Source organism: Euwallacea fornicatus, chromosome 6 (genome assembly GCF_040115645.1).
Source record: "Euwallacea fornicatus isolate EFF26 chromosome 6, ASM4011564v1, whole genome shotgun sequence".
Classification (NCBI taxonomy): Eukaryota; Metazoa; Arthropoda; class Insecta; order Coleoptera; family Curculionidae; genus Euwallacea; species Euwallacea fornicatus.
This window is the reverse complement of record NC_089546.1, coordinates 3,415,505-3,440,398: the sequence shown is the minus strand read 5'-3', so window position 1 is coordinate 3,440,398 and position 24,894 is coordinate 3,415,505. Positions and strand designations below refer to the sequence as shown.

Below are 24,894 nucleotides of genomic sequence, written 5' to 3'. Positions count from 1 at the left end.
TTACCGACTTCATGTCCATTGAACCTACTTTAGCGTAGACGTTAAAAATTATAAAAAAGTTACTCTAACAGGATCAGACTTCTCTAAATATTTTTACATTTTTTTTTCAAACAAATTTAAATGCATCTTCTGGAAATTGATAATACCGTAATAGGAAAAACATAGCAGCCAGGGGTAACCAGAATCTGACAACTCTTAAATCTTTGCTTATTGTCTGACAAAAATAGCATCTTGCCGTCTAATTCACAGAATATTCAAGGTCTTGCCAGGATTATCATTAAATAGCCCTTCGAATGTCATCGATCACCGGAAAGTCAAAAGTGATGTTTTTTATTTTTTGTTTTAATTATATGCGTTTATTTATTATCAAAGTTAAATAATAAAATTTAACGTTAATTGTTCACTAGTCTTTTTACTAGCGAATTATGGAACTTTAAGGTGTCTGTTTGCATTAAAAAGTCTCCTATATCATGGAAAACAGCGAAAGTGCAGAGAGTAGTCCTGGCAAGGCAAAGAAAAATGAAAAGCCAGAAGATAATATTCCTGTAGAAAATTTAAAACCAAAGGCTCCAAAGGCCAAAAAACGCAAGAAGCCTAAGGATACCACAGCCCCAAGACAGCCTTTAACAGGTTGGTTATATATGATAAAGGTGTATACTTTTTTCGAACTTTCATATAAAAAAAATAACTTTACTCAAATAACAAAGTCTTATTAATAAATACTCACCCAGTGAAATTATTTATTTTAAAAACAATGTTTTTGTTTTGATTTTTATATAAGATTTTTTTTGAAGAGGTAAAAATTTTACTACTTGATTGAGTCACACAAATATGGATTTGTTTAGTTTTACTATTATCCTACCGTTTTTCTGATTGACATAGAAAATATTTTCCAGTTTTAAACATGCTAGAGGAAATGCAGACAACTATCTTATATTGCAAGAATTTCTGTCCTAAACTAAATGAATTATAAAATGAAGAATTCTCTCAAATATCAAAGAAATTTAAGAATTAATCATTTGCAATATTCCTCCTGCGAATGTACTTATATGTTAATTAACATTAAACGTAACATGTTAAAAACAATAAATACCTAAAATAGTTTTGAAATCAAATATATTTTATTAAGTTTGTATAGAAAAGGGTTTTGTTATCAACAGCTAAATTTTCTTCCAGGCTACATTCGATACTTAAATGATAGAAGAGAAGCAGTACGTTCTGCAAATCCATCACAGTCTTTTGCAGAAATTACCAAAATTTTGGCCAGTGAATGGAGCAACTTGGCAGTAGATAAGAAACAACACTATTTGGATGCGGCTGAACAAGATAGAGAAAGGTATTTATCATATATTTGTAGTCTGTAAGGCTAAAAAAAATGTTAATAGTCAAGTAGAAGTTTAGAGTTCTGTTAAAAATTTAAATATGTATTTGATTAGGTATACAAAAGAGTATGAAGCATACAAACAAACAGAGGCTTATAAACAGTTTACCCAACAACAAACTGAAAAGAAAATTAAAGAGAGCAAGGAAAAAGACACTGATAAATGCCTCGTTTCAAATGTAAGTGCACGAATAAGTACCAACTAGTTTAATTTTACAATTGTTAGGTTCGAATTATTTATACAGATAAACAATCAGGGATATCCTTCTATAATTAAGGAACCTCAAGATATGGATTTTGGAAATTTTGACATTCCAATTTTTACTGAAGAATTCCTGGATCATAACAAAGCAAGAGATGCAGAGCTTAGGTAATACTCAATCTTTTTGTAGGCAATTATTCAATAAATTATTAATAGGCAACTGAGGAAAGTTAATACAGACTATGAGCAACAAAATGCCATACTGTCAAAGCACATTGAAAACATGAAATCGGCCATAGTGAAACTTGAAACAGAGATTGTGCAACAGGACAAAACCAATGCCTCGCTGCAAAAACATTTGGACCATTTGCGCACGTCCTTGACAAATGGGTTTGGATGTGTTAAGCTTCCAGGTATTCAAGTTGGTTAAAGATTCTTTTCTTCACTACTTAGTTTATTTGTTCAGGTATCAAAGATGTGGCAACACTACATAACATAGACAGCTACATGATGAACCTCCATACAATTCTATTAGAAAATAATAGTCAAGATACCAAACTGTTGAATACAGTTAGAGATGTGGTAGCCAAGTTGGAGTTCAATGGATGACTAACAGCTCCATCTCCGCCTCCTTCGAGAGTATCGAAGCGAAAAAGAAAGGTGAAAAAATTGTTTTAAAGAGCTAAAATTTGCTATCCAAGTTTGCCGTGTTGAGTTGATTATAAATTATTGAATTGAAGTCAGTTAATTTATGTAGGTATTTATGTACTTTTATATTGTGACTTATCAAATGTTCAGTAGGAATATTCTAGAATTGATTGTAAAGTTGGAAATAATGTATAATGGTAATTGAAGCCACAAGATTGAAAATGTTTATATAATTTTTAGTGGTGCATTAAAGGTCACATAGGGTGTCTACAGGGTGAACCACAATATTTGAATCAATTGCTACGGCTGTTAATAATATTGGTCCTAAAATAGTGTAAAAAACAAAATTTCGTCGATCAAAAAAAAAAAGAAAAATTCTAGTTACTTCAAGGCCTAAATGATAATATAGTACATTTCGAATTAGATGCACATTATAATTTCCACAGTTCCTCTATTCTGACTAGGTAATCATCGATTGTTCTCGCAATTTTCACTTTCGTATGGAATCAATACTAACGAAGCTTAATATTGATATAAAATATGAAAATACAATAGCATTTTCATAAATCTATATTGTTCTCCGATCTGTACTTCTTAAAAATCCAATATATATTGGATATTTTAATCAACATCAATCGACAACAATTGTATATGTGGTCAAATACTCCTTTGAGGTAGTAAATTCTTAGTGTCTTGATTTGCGGTTTTATTTTTATCTGGTAGATACCTTAGTGAAAAAATTATACTATATTATAAGTTACTAACTTATCCAACCAAAAACTCAACTTCATCATCTGTGGTTATGATTATTACTTAATAACCAGATTTTAGTGTAGCGTGGTTTTTAGTTTAATATGGTGACGAATGAAATTCTCTAATTTTGATAGTGATAGCTTTCATAATCAATACTGACCGAATGGGCATCACCTCATAACTAGTTACATAATGAAAACGAATTTTCTCATTTCATAAGTCGGTTAACAAACAGGATAAATACTTGTATAAAAAATGCAAGCCGGGAAAAAAAGCGTTGAAATGTATGTCACCATCTTGTAATTTCTTCAACAGCAAAATTAAATGATGTATGAAACTCGTTCAAAAATGCTATTTAGTACAGTTTGTGTCATGAAGAGAGAACCCTCTCATTACTTAAAACTGTGCAATGCCTTACTAGTACGGAAATATAAATTTATTAAGTCTACTATAATTTGTAAAATAGAGATATTCGTATATTAACCATAGCTGCTGCAGTTATTTATTGGGATATTTTTTTAAATTGAGACAATTACTTGAAAGACGGAAAGCAGTAAATTGTACTTTAAAAAAATTTATTCACTGTACACTACAAATAGAAGTAGAAATGTAAATTCAAAATGGGATTTTAGTTACAAAAATATTATTTAGTCATATCACAATAGTGCCAATATGATGTAATTTAAATGGGAAATTCATACAGGGTAGGATATCCGTTCGGTTACGTTAAAATAAATTTCCACTTAGTGTCATATACAATATACGAATATAAACAATAATCATAATAAATAACCACTACACCACACGTTAAACCGCCGGATTATTTCAATTATTAATAAATAAAAATGAGATTCGATTTGCTTCCATTTTTACTTTGAAATTATCGTTATTAAAGTAGCAAATGGCACAAAATATAATAACAAACTTGATAAATAGTTAATGTTATCCTATAAAATATAGATGGACCAGTCCTTGAAGTGATGTATGCATGTTTCTTGATATAAACGAATATGTTTAAATAAGGTAAATGCAAAAATAAAAATACATAGGCTAACTCAACTCGCACTCAAAAATTAGAAGTAATAGTTCAACAAAAAATTAACTTCCCTTAGTTTAGTGTGTATCGTTTTAATAAATATACCATTCATATAGACAAAATTTAGTTTGACACATACCTACCTCATTCCTTCCAAAGCAACAATTTGGAATTGTTTCTGGTTTCTGATAATTAAATAAACTTCTGAAGCGAAACACAATTATAAATTCATCATTTTCTGTCTATACCAAGATAAATGCATCGCCACAATGCATATAAAAACAAAATACATTATATGTTACACTATTACACCTAACTATTGTCTTTTATTAGATTACACAGTTTACCATACGAAAATATACTATATACACTGATTTTTTTCTTCCTTCCGAGGAAATATGTACAGCAATACGAACCATTTTCAATGAAAATATTAGTAATTACATCTGCTTTCAGCAAATTTAGTTCCTACGTTTGTTGTAGATATACTGCAACAGTAAAATAAATTAAACACTATTAACCACTGATATGTCAGGGATGTTTATGTACAAAATTGTGACTGAAGTTTATGTACATTTACACATGTTTGCGTAACAAATACCTCGCTCTTGTACCTGCAAAAGTGATTCTAATAGATACTTATTTTCACTTTATTTTGTTTTTATTTCATTAGCCTGTTTTGAAACTGGAAACGTAATTTCCACAAACCCCCACTCACTATAGTAAATTATCAATTTGGACATTATCTTATTCCAAAACGACTCTTAACGGAACGTTAACTCGTCACCGATGTTATGTACAAAAATAATAAACTTCTATACATTTTGATGTTGTTCGAATTGTCTAATTGCACATTAGTAAAGGCTGCACTTTTATTCATCCTTTGGATTGTTCCATGATTAGGTGCGAACCTATTAAAACTTTTTAAAGCTTTAGCAAAGCCAGCTTTGTTAACTATTTCAATACACAGTAATACTTATTTTATAGTTACAGCTCAGTTCCTGAAAGCCCCTAATTAAGCTCAATTAATTGTGAATCAAATGTGACAAAAATGCTCAATGTGGGAAATAACAGTTGTATATCCCTCTCCAAGGCACGGTGAAATTAGCCAGAGTGTTTTGAAAGGTTTAGCGGCATATCTGAAACAATTTTTAATAATTATAATAATTTATATGTACTAATATATTTTTAATAAAAAATTAATAAATAGGTAGTCGCCTAGACGCAACATATAGAAGTACGGTAGTGCGATAAGTTCTACTTTATCTAACATCCTATACAACGCGTTTCTTTTTTATATAACATTACGTATATTTTTATAAGCATAAGGTCGTTTAAATGAGGTAAAAGTTGTAATTTTTGGTAACTACCATACGTACGGAAAACATTAAGATATAATGAATTGGCAAAAAAAATCAACCTTTGATAATAAAATTAAACTTCTTGGTTCAATAAATTATTCCAACACTGAAACTCGCACATGGTCAAATGTTACAAAACAAATTTTCCCCTTGGTTTAATGGTCACGAACTGATATTTCTTGAACGACTTGTTTTGGTCTTATTTTCACTTTCCCGCTGTAAATACGATATCTCTATTATAGACTCTTTTCCCATTTAATATGACAGCCTCTGTTTTTTTGCAAGTAATAGTTGAAGAGATTTGATATTCAGCTAGTTTTCTATTTTCCATATATAGTAGTTCTACTTACTTTTGTCGAATCCTCGTCGATTATTGTTTTACGATTAATAAAGTTGTTAATGTCTAAATTAATCAGGTATTCTGAAACATTTCTGATGTCTATGATAATCAGTAAAAACCATCTCATTCCTCTTCGTTGTTTCCTAATGATTTGGAGTCTTCTAATCACCACATTCATGGCATTGTGCATCTTATATCGAAACCAAATTGAATTTCAGATAGATGATTGCGGGTCTTTCATTTCATTTTTGAATCTTGTGTAATTGATGATTAAAGAGCTTTGCTGATGTATTGGTGAGACAGGGTAGCCTGCATGAACCAGACTTATTAAGTAGCTTTTCGTATTTACCTATCAAAATGAATTGACTAGTTTTCCAAAGATAGGGAAACAAGATGAATAGATTGCGTTCGTTGGGACTCGATTTGGCACCGCATCTTTTTTCCCCTTTCAGTTTACTTACACCTGGTTAAACTTCAGCCTCTTTGAATCCGACATATCCAACTGTAAAATTTTTAGCAGGTATGGCTCTTTATTCAATTGGAAATAGAAGATTTACTATTGTTACTTCGGTTCAATTTCAGTTCTTCCTTTGTTCTCTGACCGCGTCGTTCGTCCATATGTGCATTGGCATTTTTCCTTCATATTTATTTTAAGGTAATTTCTATAGGGAGCGCTTTTGCGAAAAGTTCTCTTTCGAATTTTCCCTTCTCAAATGTAAAGTTTTCTTTAAACCCTATCTTGTGACACTTATCAGATTGTATAAATCGAAATTTACACCTGGAAAAGATTCTCTACTTCTTCTGACCAAAGTGGATGAATCTATGTTTAATGGTACTGATTATCCAACCATGCATATTCTAGATAGCGCCTCCCCCAAGCTGAAGTAAGGCCAAATGGTTAGTTTCTTGGTTTCCAGGGAAATTATCTTATAAGTAAACTTACAAGAACTTTGATCTATTGGCCTTTAATGAATCATGCTCAAAATTGGGAAATAAACCACCCTTTATGTATTTACCAACGCAATTTACGCAAATTGAATAATAAAAACACTTACCTGTAACATTTTCTTCTTTCACCTCAACACCCGCTCTCGCACCCTCCTCCCTCACGTGCCATCCAGCAGGCCTGGGCATTTCTCTTCTAATGGGTACAGGATGCGCGACTGCATGCGCAGAATGGGGCAACACATTGTGGACGGGATGATGGTGATAGACTGGCTGAGGCACCATATAGCCAGACCGTCCATACATGCCGGGGCCGTAGTAAGGAGGAAGTGGAGGAAAAGTGTACAAATAAGGCGACGGCCCTAGGTATGGTGGATGAGGCGGGTAAGTCGGCGGGTAACCGCATTTTTCAACCTGCTGAAAGTCAAAATGTACATTGAAAATATCTTGAATGTATTGTTTGAACGTAAAAACTTACCGAAAGCTCTATTGACCTTAATCTATCTACACTCTCAGAATATAGTCGGTCCTCAGACGAGACTGGTGAACAATATCGAACTCCCGAAACTGGACCTATCTGGGAGACCACTGGTGAAAATCGACTAGGTGAGTGGTTGGGGGAAGTTTTTAAGCTGCTTTTGTGATGATCCTCGGCGAGTAATGACGTTATACTGTAGTTCAAATATTAGTATACGTATATGTTGATCAACCAATCACCTACCTATAACTACAGTTTTTTGATGACTTAATATTATTTACAGGTGTATCCTCAATGCCGTTCACTTTTATTGATGCACTGACTGGAGTTAGACGTTCAGACTTGTCGGATTTTGCAACAGGACATGGTGGCGTCCTGGGCGTCGGAGGACCAGTCTGCGGCCTAACTCTACTCCTACACCAAAATATTCATGGGATTTAAATTTGAAAAATGTCAATTAAACTCTCACCGTTTTTGCGCGGAATTTGACGACCCATCGTCGCTGGAACCGGGCCTGTCAGAAGTTGGACTGCTGGAGGCAGAGGGCGTTCTTTCCCTTTCCATCTCCCGCAAAAATCGCTTTCTTGGAGACACTACGGTTTCAGAACGAGGTGGAGTGCTAAATATAAGGAGAAGAACTTCGTAAATCTCAATCATACACGATGTTGAATCCATCAACCATCTACACTTTTTGCTAAATGAAACGTACCTTTCGATTTTTACGGTAATTTCAATATCTAATGTTTTGAAAAGGCGACAATATAAAAAGTCTTGGTTTTCGGCATCGGTTAGAGTTAGAGGAATACGTTGGGAGCTTGTCGAGGTTCTTGGGAGCGTGCATGCACGCACGTGCACACATTCATATTAATGTGAAAAATGTACTTTTCACACGCTAATCAAGGAATCATAATATTGTCTCTTTCCATATAAAGTATCCAATGGAGGAGGTTACAATGTTCTTGTAGCCTGTTATTTAAGAAAATATTAATTTATTTGAAAAAATGATAATTCTATATTTGATTTTTTAGTTGAAAATTATCATTGGTTAAACCTAGACATTATTTTTTTGATCAATTTTTGTTACATTCAACGTAAACTGATACTCGAAGGAATAATGTTATCTAGTTTGTAAGGTAAATAATTGCCGAAGTAAATAAAAATAAAAAATAATTAAAATTAACAGCCCCTTTCATTTCGCCAGAAGTTTGTTTCACCGACCTGAATGTTGTGCAAGATGAACTGAAAAAAAAGTAAATAAAGAACCTCTTACGTATTCCGTTGGTTTTTTTCCGCTAAACTCTGAACGATACATAGCAGAGGCCGCTTTTTTCTTCGCTCCTTTTTCAGAGCAGTGACGTCCGCTTCCTCCTCCTTAACTTCGACCATCGACAGAGGCCGACGTCGTTTAACTCCTCTTCCTCTACACGAACGCCTCTTGCGCTTCGGACGCCACAAATACAATGCCATCTCCTGGGAAATATTCTTCTTGGGAGTAGTCTGCTTCCAAGAGTGGTCGCGCTGCCACGGGGAGGACTGGATTGAACTATTGTCGTCTGAAACTTGAGAGGGTGGCATATGAAAAACGCGGGATGATCAGTTTTGATTGCAATTTAAGCAGATAGAAAATACAGAAAAAGTTGTCAAAATTTCATGTTTTTTTTATTAACTCCAAAAATAGATATACAGTGTTATTTTAATGTTCCTCATAGCAACTTCTACAACTTTCTGATAATGTCAATTGTCTATTTTCACTTTTTGCAATAATTCCATTAAAATATGTACGATAAGGTTTAAGTGTGTACTTAGTTTACAATAAATTTTCTTCAATAACCAATGTAATTAATTTCAGCGTTCATTAAACTGTTTGAGAAAATTCTGGGTCTCCGTCAAAGGTCCCGCTAAACTCGAAAGTTTTACAGAATATTCTTATTAGACCTAAATTAAGACAAGACAAACAATAGGGATTACGTGAAAGCAACTACCTTATCAAAGAGATGCCAAATTTTGTTTTATTATATTTGAAATTATTAGTTCCCCAAAACCGATGAAGCAATCCATCGACAAAAAATTATATGTTACCGAGATTAGATGCCACTTAATTCTGTATTTTTTCCAATAAAGATTAAGGTGTAAAAAAGCAAAACTTTTTTAAATATCAGTGCAGCTAATCAAAGTGAATAGATGAAATTAGAACTTGCTTAAAATTATCTTCCAGTTTCACATCCACGATTTATTGACATAAAAGCCGGTCCTCCTCAGCATAACCAGAGCAGAACATATAGCAAGACTTACTATAGAATGTACCGATTTTCTTTTACGCACATCTAGAAAATATCGCTGAAAGTAAACGGATTGTTGAAAGGAGTGAAATCTCTCAAACTTGAATTGCTTCAAAGAATCTCAAATCCGTATATCTATGTAGATTATACAATATGTTCATTTGAAAACTTACCATCTCAAATATTATAAAAACGGACTAAAAATATTATCCCTAGATATTTGCTACGGGTAATTTGAAATTTTTAAACCCATTGATAAATACCAGTAAATTGACTTCTCTTTTATTTTTGCGTAATTTTCGAAAAAGCTTTGGTAAATCGATTTGCTTAATGCACCGATATTTTATACTCCTAATTATCTTTAATATGAAGAGCAATACAATGGCGGGTGCCATTTAAAATTTTCAAGAAAGGAAACGGGGTGGCAAGGGATGAGTATTAAATTTACGTAGAAAATGTCAAAAAAATCGTCCTAGAAATCTGGTAGACCACTTTACTCAGTGCGTTCAAATTTATTTCGCTTTTTTAAATATTTGGGGTAGTAAGTTTTCAAATGAACATACCGCATATACAAATCAGTGATAGTATCCTGAATCTCGCTGGATGAATCCATTTGAAATCCAAGAGACCTGAAGTAACTTATAATATTCAACGAATACCTCACGAAACTCAATATCTTCCATGAATTCTTTAAGAGATGCAACATAAGTATGTCAATAGAGAAATCATTCAATCTTGAAATCTTCACTCTTGAAAACATCCTGAATATCAATTCGTTTGAAATTCCAAGAAACTAAATTAACTTCGGATGTCTAAAAATAGGCTGACAGGCTTAATATGAATCCATCTGGAATTCTAAGAGTCCAGGATCCATCCAGGAATAAACTTCAGATGCCTATACTTAAAATTTCGCCATGTGTATCCCAATCGTCCTACGAAAATCATCAAAAATAATGTCCGAAAGTCCTAAATTTCCTATGAAACGTAAATTTCAAAAACACAAAAAGCCTCAGCAGACAATAAATATTAAAAAAATCTATTAAGAGATTAAAAATTTGTTCAGAGACAAAATTTCTCATGAAAATCGGTTTAAATAAGAAATTTAAAATTGACATAACACGTTTAGTACAAATCTGATTGGACTTCCAAGACTATCAAAAACAAATATCTCGCAATGTCAAATAAATCATATCAGAATCTCAACGCCTTAGAAAGGTCCCGTAATAAAAATATCTTAGTTTTCCCTAAAATGACTTAAAATGCTAAACATGATTTTGTCAGAAATAGAGTGAATCCTGGAATAACTTGCAGTATTATATAAATTCATGAGTAACCTTAATAAATTTCAAAAACCTCTTAACAGCTCTATGCCTCATTGAGAGAGACTATTGTTCTATGTGTTGAGAATTAATTGTCTCCACAAGCTGCATAAGCCTGCATAAACCGGGTGATAATATCTTCTCTAGTCTCTAAAACAAACGGCCGCTTTGATGCATAGTTCCTAAATTCTGAAAATGCCTCTAATATAAACATATCTAGACTCAGAGTTCCAGGATATTAGTTAAGGCAGTATCAATTCATTAGTTCAAAAATTGGCATGTTCTTGAAAGCTCACAAAAGAGATGAGAATCGAAAAAAAAACATGATTTCTTCATTCTTCAACATCGCAGTTTAAAATTACCACCGAAATACTATGGATCCAGTAATATAACTTGTATTATCACATAAATCCACTCTAAATGGTAATAAAACACCTTTAGAAATCCTAAAAGTGTCCACTTTACTATAATTGAAAACAATGGATCAGTCAAACTGTACAAGAATATATATATATATATTTTTTTTGTTAAAAATGAATTCGTTTTAACTCCAGGACTCTTTCAACATTGCGATTATTAAAGTATTTTTTGGAAATACCATATAGAACATTAAGATGGTTTTTTTTTGTTTTGAGAAGATTTTCGGAAGCCCCAAAGATATCTCCTGATCTTGAATATATTTTTCGGATACTTGTTCCCCTTTTCGCTTAATGAACACGTCGAAAATTATACTTCATTGGTTAAAGTGATTATTATCTTGGATCTTTTGTCTTGCTAAAACTTAGCAAGTAACCGAGACATCTAATACTCTTATTAAAACCACTTTTTTGAACTTTTTTACGTTTCTTCTTCGCATAATATTATTACTAAATTTTACCAATTACATGATCAATTAAACCACAAAGCAACCACAAGAAAAAGAGACGCACTTTTCTTTTGATGGTTCTTTAATCTGCCAAAATTAAATAGTTTCTTAACTTGGTTAATAACGCAATAGCCGAGGCAATACCTAATTACAATCCCAATCGATTGATAATCGATTAAGCATAAACACCTAATTTATGATGCTATTTAAGTATGCTCTTTAAGAATTTTTTAAAGTTTAACCCATCTTTGAAGGACTTCGCGAATACACAATACACCCAATTGGACACTAAAAACTGCAAATCTTGAAATAAAAAAATAATTTAACCATGTGGTGAACAAAAAAATTATCCTAATCATATAGTACCAATCTTCGATAACTAGCCATAACGAGAATATTCGCAGTCACTAGATTATTTATAAGTGGCAAGTAACCAAAAGCTAATCGCACAAAATTATATTATTCAACTGCACGTAATTTGCTACAAAAATTCTTTTCAATGATACTTGAATTCATAAAGGACTTTCAACAATTAGGTAAAAGTCATGCTAGGCATTCAAGTCTTAATTATTTAACTACTTAATTACCATCCGATTCGCAATAAAACAAGAAAATTTCTATTTAACTAACTGGAGACAAGCATGGTTTGGCATGGCCTAAAAAGCACTCCATGTATTAAAAGCGTTCTGTTCTACATATCACCTCACTATGAAACAATACCAGTATTTTTGTTTGCGCAGTCATCCGAGTTTTATATGCTTTTTTTAAGAAATGTGCCATATTGTAGGCCGCTTATCGCAGCTTTCGTAAGGTTTGTTGTTGAATTTCAAGAATATATAAACCGCGGATAATTGTTTATAGCTGTAGACGGTTTTTCCGACAATGATTCTATTTAAATAATACCAGGACTATTTTCCCATTAATAAAGAAACGTTAGTTATGCTAGCCTTACCACTAAGTGATGTACTGCTCTCTTGTCTATAGGCTGGAGTGCTGCTTGCGGTACCAGGAGGTGGCCAAAACGTTTTTCTTGGTACTGACACCCAGGAAACCCTCTCTCCATCCCTCGCTCTTTCCAATTCCAGGATAAACTTTCCATCTGAAAGAGCCAAATGTTGATTAAATTCCACTGTGCTGTAAAAAAAACTTTGAACTCAGCAAAATACTTCAAATATATTTAATCTTCAGAGCATGACAGTGCTTTCTATTGTGGGCATAAATTAGTCCATTTGTTCTAAGTACTTCTACAACTATTTAACTAAATATAAACATTACACAATTACCAGTAATATCTAAGATCAATTTTTTTAAGCGATAATTTCCTGAATAAACATAAGAAGACATATGTACGTTATCATTTGAACTCTTACGTTGCTTTTTGTTTTTTGTCACGTTTCACGTTTCACATCATGATTTCGACTTGTTTGTTCTAGATCTCGTGAATGTCTCGTGAAAGATTAAGAAATATGTTTTCGCTCATTGAGTGTACTACTACTATTATCGGCTTATAATTCGTGTATCGAAGGATTATTAATAAATCTAATTTGCTGTAATTAAAATATAATGAGTTTTAACAAATATATATGGCTCAAGGTGGTATGTGCTATTTTGGCTCAACACAATTGATAATTCCATAAATACTACTAACGAAGATTACTGTATGAAATGAGTTAACAGGACACAAATAATAGGAACAATTTCCGTTTACATTGAAACTGCTTCATTAGCGATTTTGTGGAACCGATCACAAAGTCATATTTGTGGTAATCGAAACGTAATAAATACTAGTCCAAATTCTTTTTCGTAGATTAGACTAAAACTAAAGGGAAAACTTTGTAAATCGTACTTACATCTTACAAATTACAATAAATGAAATTCTCATAGCTATTCAATGAGGTTTCAGATAATCAATATCGATCTGTTGCCTATAATAATTCTATAAAATAAAACACTACGCACTAGCATGAATTATTTTTCCATATCCTAAGGAGTTGTGAAACATATCACTTTAAGGTAATATTAAGTCGCAATATACAGAGTGCACTTAAAGTGACACCCAAACTGTTCATTATGTCATGGTAATCACACTCTAGCAAAATTAATTATAATCAAACTCTCACAAAAATGACTAAAATAAAACTTTCCAGTTTTTAACATTAACATTTGAATGTATTGTCAAGACATGGTACTTCCAATAAATGTATTTCTACGATAGTATAACGTTAAGAAGTCTTTTAATAATAGAGAATAATATAGGAACTCATTGAATATTTTGCTGCTAGGAAAAAAACAAGGCGAAATAAAAAAGTGCACTTTTAAATTTAAAGCGCTATATCGAAAAAATCAATCGAACTATTTTTTTAATTATTTTTAAAGAGCTCAGAGAATTGCTTAGGTATAATTTTAAATACACCACGTATAAACACAATTGAGTACTTGGTATGTACTTTTATCGTTTAACAGATATGTATGGCAAAAATCAAATCCTTAATTATCATATTTTCAGTTCAAAGAGTAGAAATCAAGAAGAATATAAATCATTATTGTGGCAGCTTTATAATGGTAATAAAATAAGTAATGTGCTGCTGATTTTTAACATTATTCCACTTTCTATGCTTGAGATAATAACCAACTTTAGGAGCCATCTCGGATTTTTATAGCTTTCAACAAATGGCGGCTATAATTACTTTTTCATATTCCATATTTCAAAAACGAAACGTTACTAAAATATCAAACTTCCATAATTTGGGGTTTTTGCAATGAAGCAAAAACAACAACTATAAATTTCAAGTGTTTTTGCATTTGCTTAAATAAAATTTTATATTTTTAACTCTTTATACCTTTCCTTGCCTTCCTCTATACACTAAAGCATTCCGTAACTTTGTCTTCACTTAGTAGTAATAATTACCCCACAGCTACTACTTTAAGCCCTGGATTGTAATGAAAATGCAATTGGAAGAGACAAACACGTAGACGTTGCTTGATAATCAGTTCCTATTTTGGGATTAAATTCTAGAAATAACGCCGTTTAAATCCCAACAATTACGATATTTAAAATATCAAACACATATTCTAATCTAATACAACAAACAATTTAGTTACCCACAAAAATTCCTCATATTTTCACGTTTAAAAAGTCATGCCCCATTATATAGATCATAAGATATTCAAGGAGAATTTTCTTAATCAATGAATTAAATGTTTTTTTTTTATAATCGGCAGACTAAAACGATTTCGTCAAAAGAATCAAACGCGAAAAGCATATAGAGCATACGAGTATTTAATTAATGATATGAACCAGGAATGATAACCTTCCTCGTGGGAGGGAACTTGTGAGGTACAGCCCATTGACGTCGATGTATTTGTTTTAAAACGTAATATTATAAGTTTATGATAAACTAAATATGTATTTTAATTATTATTGAACAAAAAGGAGTTAACAACCTATGAGAGAATTATATGCTAAAAAGGTAACTTTGACGGAAATTAACACCACATAGTAACCATAAACTACGTAACAGCAGTACCCTCTCACCCAAAATTTACTGACATGTTTACGTGACACATGATATTGACTTTGAAATTATTTATTATTATTATTGTGATAAATGATTTCAACCCTCAAAACAGAATTTTAAGAAATAATATTCACTATTTGCTAATATCTAAATCGATAAAAAAAACCGTCATATCCTTAATTCCAAAATCGATCACCTAACAGGTACATGTTTCTACGATTTTTATTGTTTCGTCTCGTGAATATCTCGTGAATTCTATCAGAATGCTCAAGTACTTGTCGATATATTGACTTAAGATTATGAGTTTAAAATAAAATATTGAAAATTTGCAGTAATTGGCAAATCTCCCATCATGATATACAATGGTGACCATTGAAACAGAGCAGGAATAATAAAATTTGCCAAATAAAGTTTTAATACTGCACCTCATTTCCGAAATAACGGTATATATACGCATATAATAAAGGAAAATTTTAATAACAAACATGATTTGAGAAAATTGAAGAAACATAATAATTAACAAATAAGAGATTAAAGTTTACCAAAAGTGCAAATTGGCTCCATTTCAACGACCACCTCTGTGTATATATCATCATATCTAATCCGTTCTTCGATGGATGTGAATTGACGTCAGCATCAGTAACGTAAATAATTAGTTTAATTATTATGCCGAATGATTATCGAGTTAGATTTAATATGTAACACCCAGAAAACTATGCAAATTACCAAAATATACTCTATAAAATAATTTGTTGTAGAGGGTATATACAGAGTGATTAACCGACTATACATTATATGAAGACCCTATAAGCTACATACTATAAAACCTATCTGCATGCAAAATTTAAAATAATATTCTGGTCAGAAACAACCAATATTAGTTTTAGATTTACAATAAAAAACAAACATGGAGAATTATAAATAAGAGACTCCTGAATTTCACCTGCAGAGGACTTTAAGGCAAACTTCACTGTTGCTGCAATATCCAACTTCCAACAGATGTTACATTTGAAGAAACGTACATATATTCCCAAAATATGTAATTATACATTCTCACAATGATCGTAATTCGCTTTACAGTTACTCTATACACAACCTGACCGAAAATAATTGCGTCTAGTCCTGTATTAACTTGTAGAACAGCTTACTGCGGTCAATTAAAGGTATGAATAGTAGTTAGATTTTTGAGAGATAACTTCATACTTACCTTTAAAATAGTGAACTGTAGTCAGGAAATAATTTGACAAACACTCAAAAAAGACATATATTCAGTAAATAAATTTCTACTTTTCTAGTTTTTCAAGACCAACTTAAATACTTTGACAAGAACAACAAGAAGAAACAGAATAACAATGTAATTTTGTTTTTGTAATAAATGAAGTGATCTATCCATGTATATTTACATTTCAGCATTGCAACTTTCATGAAAAAGAAAATAACTAAAAACTAAATATACACGGTACTTTGAATTTATGATGCTCGCTATTGATACAAGAAGTCCCTCTAAACAGGAGTTAACAAAGAATTAGTTACCAAGATACAATTATAATTTTTTTTTATATTTCCCATTTTTTTCATAGCTCCAACAGCTTTTGACATATTAACTCTCGGGTGAATGTGAAAAAGCCATAAAAACGGATCAAATACCTAATCGCCTCAGAACTTTCGGTATCACACAAAAACTGGGTGATTCCTTTTCAATGGATATGTGGGTACTAGGGAAGACGACAATACATAAATGAAATGTTACTGCCCATTCTCAGGACTGATTTCCAAGTAAAATTTTGTGGTGTGACTTAGCAATGTGTAGTTAAATTTCGTGTATCTATTACCATTATGCCTAGACCCTATAAATCTATGGAAAAAACGCCAGCCACTCTGTATATACATATGTGTGTAGAAATATCAACCCTATACCCTGCGAATAAAACTTGCGGAACTAATATGATCAATGCCTTTCATTATTATCGTAAAAACTATGCACAAACAACAATGGTGAATGTAATAAACAATTGTATTAACATCGAAGTCTACAACTTCATCGCTTTAAATCGGTTATCTTTTTTTGAATCCCTTGAAACTTATTAAGGATTGTGACAAGTTGATAGTCGATCATCAGAATTTCGAACTGCTGCTCGTTTATCTCTTTTTCACATTGACTCAGAGAGTCCTGGAGATCCTTGTACTCCAGCAAATAATCGCTTTCCACAAGGGCTAATTCCAGGAGCAACATTTCCTTATCGATCTGGTTCTCATTCGATGTGGTATTTGATGTTCCAGAAGAAGGCATGTTAACAACAACTTCCAATTCAAAACAAAATCGATTTACGTTATGATTACTTGACTATTAAGTGGACAATTAAAATAATATGCCCTAAATAATATTATTGAGTCTTTAAGCGCAAAACTGTAGATTCAACAACATTCAAGATGACGACCATATCTAGCCAGCACCTGTCAAATATTCATAAAGATGTCAGATTATGCAAAAAAGAAAACTAAATATGGCCGACTTAATGCATACATCCTTGTTTATTACATAATTTCTCAATGTGTTAGACAAACAGGAGTAGCTATTAACGGTCAATTTTGTTCTCCAACAGACCGATAAAAAGAATGCGTACTTAGCAAAATTAAAGGAAGATTTATTTCAGCATTATTCTAGTGTACATTGGAATGTTAAGTGCATTATTAATTATTAACAAGGGTATTAATGAGCAAAATGTCACACTTGAATACATACGGTTTCCATAAATTATTGCTTGTGAAGTGTGGGGAAGCTGGAAATTAGTAGGTAGTACTACTAAATTAAATTTCAGTCTAAAGTCTTCCCACACTTCAGAAAACTGCAGAACTACTGAATTTCTTATTTTAATCGCTAATAATCGAGCTTTCGATACAAGCGATACGATTTCTCAGAGCAACAAATAATTTACAGTGTAGAATTCTTTGTTTAATTGACATGATCCAACTAATTGAAATTCCGGAGTTGAATCAATCTGAACTAACCCGCTCATTCGCTTGGGAATCTACTTAAAATTGAAACTTTTGACCCATCTAGAAGATCTAAATGTAGTTTTAAAGGTATTTTTTGGCAAATTAAAAAAAATCCATCCATCGTGGCCCTCTTACAACATGCTCCGGTTGCACTGGCACATCTCCGAGTCTAAAATGACGTATGCCGGCATTTGCCTGTTAAATTCAGTTCTTCTATAATAAATCATTGGGTCTGTCCCTTAAGCAGCAAAGTGTCGAATATCACCAACGCACTGAGGACTTAAAGAGCATTTTAGCAAATATTTTAGTCTCTACCAGTAGTCGTAATTGCTATATAAATACTTCCGGAAATGTTTGTTTTTCTTAGATAATTTGGAAGTCAATATGACAACATTTAACCGTGTTTGACTCTAATGATGGGTGCTCATAAGCATAAGAATGACAGTGTAACTGTAATTTTAACTAAAGGTAAGCTTAGGTCGACTCCACAAACAAACCTACATTCATGAGTATCGACCATAATAGCGATCATATCAGTATATCAAAACGATGTATTAGACATACTGAGAAGCATTTTAATGCCTTGGGGATTAAATGACTTGCAGCCCCTAGGGATCAATGACTTACCAAACTTAGAATAAAACTTTAAAAAAGTGTGAAATGTTCATTCAATAAATAAAGTATTACTTACCTCGTTTTTGTTGAATGAAAATAGAAGTTTACAGTTTTTCAATATTTATTTTTTCGAAATATTTATAAAAAAAGAATTGTATCTATTAATATGATTTGTCTATTTATTTTGTCACAATTATTATACTAATGGAAACTTCAAAGGAGATGGATTGTTCATGTTGATTCAAATCGATATTCACATATTCTCGCCTCGGTTATTCCAAAAGACAAGTGAAACCTCAAATGGATTGGATTTGGGTAATGTAGCGAAGTCACACACATGAGAACAAATTTATATTATATATATTTATAAATATAGAGGAAAGGCTTGGCTATATACCCAAATTTTAGGATATCAAGGTTCTCAATTTTAAAACGTCCCGTCCCTATTATCCAAAAACGAGATAATTTTTTTTATCGCCGGAACACGTCAATTTTGTTATCGAGGGGGAACAATTTTTATGTAGAATTCACTGTGTCTCTTTCGACCCTCTACTACCCAGAGCCATTCTCTCAAATATGTTAAATGGTAAAACGGGTTAGGTGATACATAATTTTAAAAGGCGTTTCATTCTCTACATTTTAGGAACTCATTTATTACATTTGACTCTTGCATTAACAAGTTAGGCGTCTGATAATTCTAAATTAATTTTTCCTATTCGTGTTTTGATAGCGTTAATTTGACTTCTTAGTTTGAAAATGTTGTTTAGTTTGACACTCAGTTTTTTTTATTCAAACATGTTTTATAATTACGAAATTATTGTAAGAAACGAATTTACTAACCTATTGACTTATTATTTGTCGAGACGACCATCAAAAGAAAAGATGCATTAATCACTTAAGCAAATGTATATCAATGTAATAAATTTCCTTGGTCCTTGAAAAGAAACATCTCAAATATGAATTTTTTATTGTTTATTTTTGTTTGCAATTAAATACTGTTTCATAAAATTTTGATATCATTTTGCATAAAAAATATTATTTACTTACCTGTGGTATTGGTCGATGTTACTAGATATTTAAATCAGAAAATTAAAATTTATTACGATAATTCCTGTTTTATTGTGAGTAATTTTAATAATAGTATACGAAATTCAATAAAAAACTGAAGTCATTTTTATTTATGGGAAACAAGCAAAGAAGATGCGTAAGAAGAACGGCGAAAATTTTTAATGCTAGAATTAAGTTAGAGATTTGACATAGTTTTTTTTGTGAAAATCAGTGAAAATCTCAATTTTAATAACGGGTGAGTTTTAGAAATAAAATACTTCTGCATTACAACCAAGACCATAACTGAAATCAGAATTTCTACTTCACTAAATAGTTCTAGATAACTTAAAAAATTTTGTTAAATTTCATTGAAGCAAATATTACAAATAGTAATGACTTTTCCATGTATTCAATTGGTCAATGAGAAATATTAAAAAAATTAAACAAAAAAGGGCTATATATATTTTACATGTCTTTTAATTTGTGGATAAAATAAGAAGTAAAATTTTAATTGACAATACTTCTTATAAATTAATAAAATGAATCACAATATTGATATTTAGAATTAAAATGGTTTCTTCTTTCAGGCATAATTTAAACCAAAACCTAAAGACACTGCATTATACTTCATAAATTAGACTCTAAACTGTAAGTATCTATAAGTAGATACTATAGATCTTGATAAAAATTAAAAACATCTTGATTTTAATGTGACTTCATTGTTTGACGTTCTTTTGGGATGCGATGATTTCTCAAGATTTTAACTAGTTTTGGCACATTTCTCTCTAAATGTAGTGACTACTGATCAACCAATCGTAGAGTATAAATTAGAAGTTTTCACTTTCCAATTTCTACAAAACGGCACATTATACATCAGACCATGCAACATTTAACAACAAAATTATCAATATCAAGTTAATTGTATTTTAACATTTTTTCAAACAGAACTTTCACTTTATTCTCAATTTTGAGAGCATTAGAAGGCATTCATTTCAAAAACAATAAAGCATTGTGTGCATACCAAGATGCATACTTAATAAATGTTTCTAACAGTTTTTGGCCCAAAGTCCGTCCAGAATAACATGAATTAAAACTAAAAATTTAAATTCAAATTAAAACTTCAATTATTATTACGTGCTTTCAAAATAGCAATGGGTTACACAAAAAAAGACCGGTTCTATGCTATTGGTAAAAAATACAATACATAGAACTCTACACACAATATTGTTTGTTGCTTCATTTCCATAGAAACAATGTATCTCATGAAGCTCCCAATAATGTCAGTAAGTTATCATTGGTAATTGAATGTAATGTTAATTTTGTTAGTAGAATCATATTGATAAAAACCAAAAAATTCAACAATAAACAAACTGGATTTCAACATGAAGTCGCATGAGAGTTATGTTGGTAGTATTTAATACTGGTAACCTTACAAAGACATTTTATAATTTACCATCAAGTTAAGCCAATTTAACAAATTAATTTGCAAAGTGATAGGTATCTCGCAAGCAATTTCTTAATATTTTTTATAGGGGAAAAACTATTTAATCTCAATGTCTTTTTCTGGAATGTTAGTTCTGTTGTACGTATTATGCGTTGCAACATTAATATTTTATAAATAGTAAAAGAAGAGTTAGACAAGGTCAACTGCCTGGTCAAATTCTGGTCAAGTCACCGCATTGTATGTAGAAAATGTTTTTACTCCTTAGGGCCTTTTATAAATTATAGAGAACTTTCTTTAATGACCACTTTGAGCAAAACAATACTGAAGTAGTGGTACTTAATTCTCTCTTCAAATATTTTTGCTTGTATTTTGATGTCTTCTTAATTGAGTGCCTATATGTACTTAAGTACTTGTTTTCTTTACTATCAAAATACTTTATCTGATCTAAAAGTTGATTATACATACGTAACACCAGCGACCGTAATCTAATTTTTTCAACAAACATAATTTTTTATAAGCGATGACTTCTCATAAAATAAATACCTAGATACCAAATATGTTTCCCCTTATCATCTAGATATGTAAATATTCTGGATAACTTCTACCAACTCGGTCATACAAGGGCATCACATTTTACCCTGCATTGGATCACAAGCAATCTTCTTTTAGGCAAATCCCTCGACAAGTATTTAGATATCCAGATGAATATCTTAGTAGCCCGTTTTAGTTCAAATCTTATCAATTACTAGTATCATCTAAGCATTAAGAACGGCATTAGGTACTCTACTAAGCATTGGTCCCAACCTCAATATGGATGATATCAAAAAGAAAGGACCAAATAAACAATATTATTAGGGATATAAAATTATGTTATCATTTATTTTTTATGACATAAGACCATTAAATGTCATTTTCAAAAATTTCGTTCTTTTGACAATTAAATAAATAGGATAGTTAACTAATCATAGTGGGTTTATACAGAAGAATAAGGATAAGGAATTTATAAGGCATAAAAATAAAGTTTTGAGCTATAATACCACATGAAGTATTTATAAAGCAGAATGAGTAATAAAATTAATTTACATCAAGCAATGAAATTTCAAAACAATTGTGTCAAAACTGTTAAACCACAAAAAAATATATTGAATATAAATTTATTTACAATATCATTAGCGTTGTTGCTAATGTCACAAAATTGACTCTGCATGTCGAATAAGAAAGAAAGTCTAAAAATATAATTCAGTAACATATTTCCCGGGAAATCTAAGAAAATGACAGGTAAGCCATCCACACCATCCATTGGGAAATCATTAAAAATTAGGGAGGCATCAAAAAATACAAATATTTATGGCAAAAATGTGGGATGAGCACCTATAATCACCAAAAGTAAAAGGGTTTAATCTCTCCAAGAAGTAAAAAAACTAAAAAAGTGCTTTACAAGAGATTTATGCAAGATAGGATTTGAAAATAGGTACAAATTCGCCTGCTGAGTGTTATCGACAATGAATACGCAGGATTGAAGACAAATTTTGCAAGGCAAAGATGATTAATGATATTAAAAGTAACCCACAACATTTATACGCATTTGTATTAGAATAAAATTTTTATAGTTTTTGAAATTTACACCAATGGAGAGCTACTATTTCTGTTTGTTTACATAAAAGAACCTTCTAAGAAAAATCCGATGCGGTGAAAAATGATTTTTTAATTATTAGAAACTATCAAAAAATATACTTAAAATGTTCAATATCTGTAACTTATATGAGTTCATTTTAGTGCCATCAATTAACTTTTCCTTGTATAATTCAAATCAGAATCTGGATTTTCATTACTAGTAACATTCAACAGTCTAACTAAAAATCTCATAAAGAACTACTCTGTTCTTTTCAATTAGAATTGGCTGTCTTGTTTTCAGTGATTATGGCTTATTATCCAAAATTTTTGCAACAAATGTTTCGATTACCTGTTCTCTCCATAACTTATAATGATAATGTTATCACATAATTGTTTAAAACATATCACACAACAATATCTAGGTGAATTTGCAAAAATTTTGAAGTGACATATAAACATAATTGTTTTTTATTTTTAGAACATTTAGTTGTTAGCTCTCTTAAAAGTTAACAACTTTCTTAACCTTTATTCCTTAAGTATCAGGCACCACTTGGTTTATACACACATTTATGGAATAATGGATAATATTTCTTAATTGTTACGTCTTACTTTTTATTTTCATTTATAAAGTTGCCATTTGTAATGCTTCAGTCTTTTTTAGCATAATACATATTTTGCAGCTTTCCTACTTACTATTTAAATATTTAAAATTGCTTTAACAACTATAAAAAAAGCCTTATGCCAAAGGATATAGAGGATTTACTAATATTAACATTTGTTTTAAATAAACAGAACTAATGCACTCAGTTGTCTCAGCATACAATATGAAACCAAACATAAATAGATTCATTTATGTCTATTAAAATGCATATGTGCATTGCTATTTTTTTTTGTTCCATTCACATCACATTGAAAAAGGCATGACATGCATTTTTATTATGATTGACTTGTCATAAAAATGACATTATGATGATTTTTATGATGACTGTGATATGACCATGCTAAATAACAAAGTTCGCATAAGGCTATTCGATCAAACAAATTGAATCAATATCACGTAGTACCCTTGTTAACTCTTAGTCAATTTAAATTGGAAGCACTATCCTTTGGCAATTCCTGACAAATACTAAACTCCAATATCTTTTTGCCCTATCATTAGCTCCTATGTATTAGTTGATATAATGATTTAATAAATAGCTCGATTAACAAACAAGACCAACAATGAACATTTATACTTAAAAATGGAACTAAGAACTAAGGAAAAAAAGTAAAGAAGGGTGTTTGGTAATTAAAAACTGTTAACTTACCTTTGAAAAATTTAAGGCGACCTCCCTGACCATAATTAGGCTTGTGGCACTCCTTTGAATTTCTGTCAACACTTCCATTCATCCCATATCTTCTGTGGCTTTCCTCTGTCATTTTGACACATTTTGTCAAGATGTTGGTTGGAGAACTTTGAGAATCGGATATATGCATTTCATACTGTTAAATTACCGCTTAAGGACCCTTTCTTCAAATAAATCATCTTAAAAAACGTTCTGGCAGGCGATTCAATTCATTCCACCTGCTGTGCAACTGGCCGCGGAAATATCGCTTTCTCTGTATACGCGAGCGAGGGAATCGCATTACTACTCAAATACAACACGAGCATTGTTTAAACATTATCAGAACTTCCTCGGTTTGTTTATTTTATCGAAATCTTGGCGAATTCGTCTACTTCACTCGAGTCCCGTGGTTCAAATTTTGATGATGTCGACGGCTCGGTCGGTCTCACAAAAAGTTCATTCACTTTTCCTTTTCGAACGTTTTTTTTTACTTTTTGATTCGAATGCATACAAGATTGTTGTAAGAGAATGTGGGCTAAAAGCTTCTAAGATAATTAATGTAGATTTTCTGTCGCGATTAGAACTAGCTTTTAAATTATCTGAAAATAAATAAAATAAAAAAATATAAAAATTAAATTTATCCGGGTTGAGCCCATTTACGATATTTACCGTTTTTTAGTTGATGGTAAAACAGGAAACTAGACAATTGTCATAATCGTATTCCAGA

At 31.3% G+C, this 24,894-nt stretch overlaps 2 protein-coding genes across 3 annotated transcripts; one reads left to right on the top strand and one right to left on the bottom strand.

Annotated features, from left to right (window-relative positions):
- Positions 1–327: 327 nt before the first annotated feature.
- LOC136339659 (high mobility group protein 20A-like) lies at positions 328–4,668 on the top strand. The gene is made up of 6 exons (XM_066283081.1): positions 328–630; positions 1,177–1,336; positions 1,437–1,560; positions 1,627–1,751; positions 1,800–1,996; positions 2,050–4,668. Exons 1-6 carry the CDS (start codon positions 471–473, stop codon positions 2,190–2,192), a joined length of 909 nt encoding a protein of 302 aa, XP_066139178.1. The 5' UTR covers positions 328–470; the 3' UTR covers positions 2,193–4,668.
- On the bottom strand, positions 3,543–24,827 carry H (Hairless). 2 transcript variants are annotated; one of them, XM_066283080.1, is made up of 8 exons: positions 24,150–24,827; positions 12,560–12,706; positions 8,415–8,703; positions 7,614–7,763; positions 7,388–7,558; positions 7,145–7,337; positions 6,777–7,080; positions 3,543–5,159 (listed from the first exon to the last, which is right to left on the bottom strand). In XM_066283080.1, exons 1-8 carry the CDS (start codon positions 24,316–24,318, stop codon positions 5,125–5,127), a joined length of 1,458 nt encoding a protein of 485 aa, XP_066139177.1. In that variant the 5' UTR covers positions 24,319–24,827; the 3' UTR covers positions 3,543–5,124. The 2 variants fall into 2 exon arrangements, with proteins under 2 accessions (XP_066139177.1, XP_066139176.1); XM_066283079.1 differs by having other exon boundaries at positions 6,777–7,083; positions 24,150–24,825.
- Between the last annotated feature and the right edge of the window lie 67 nt (positions 24,828–24,894).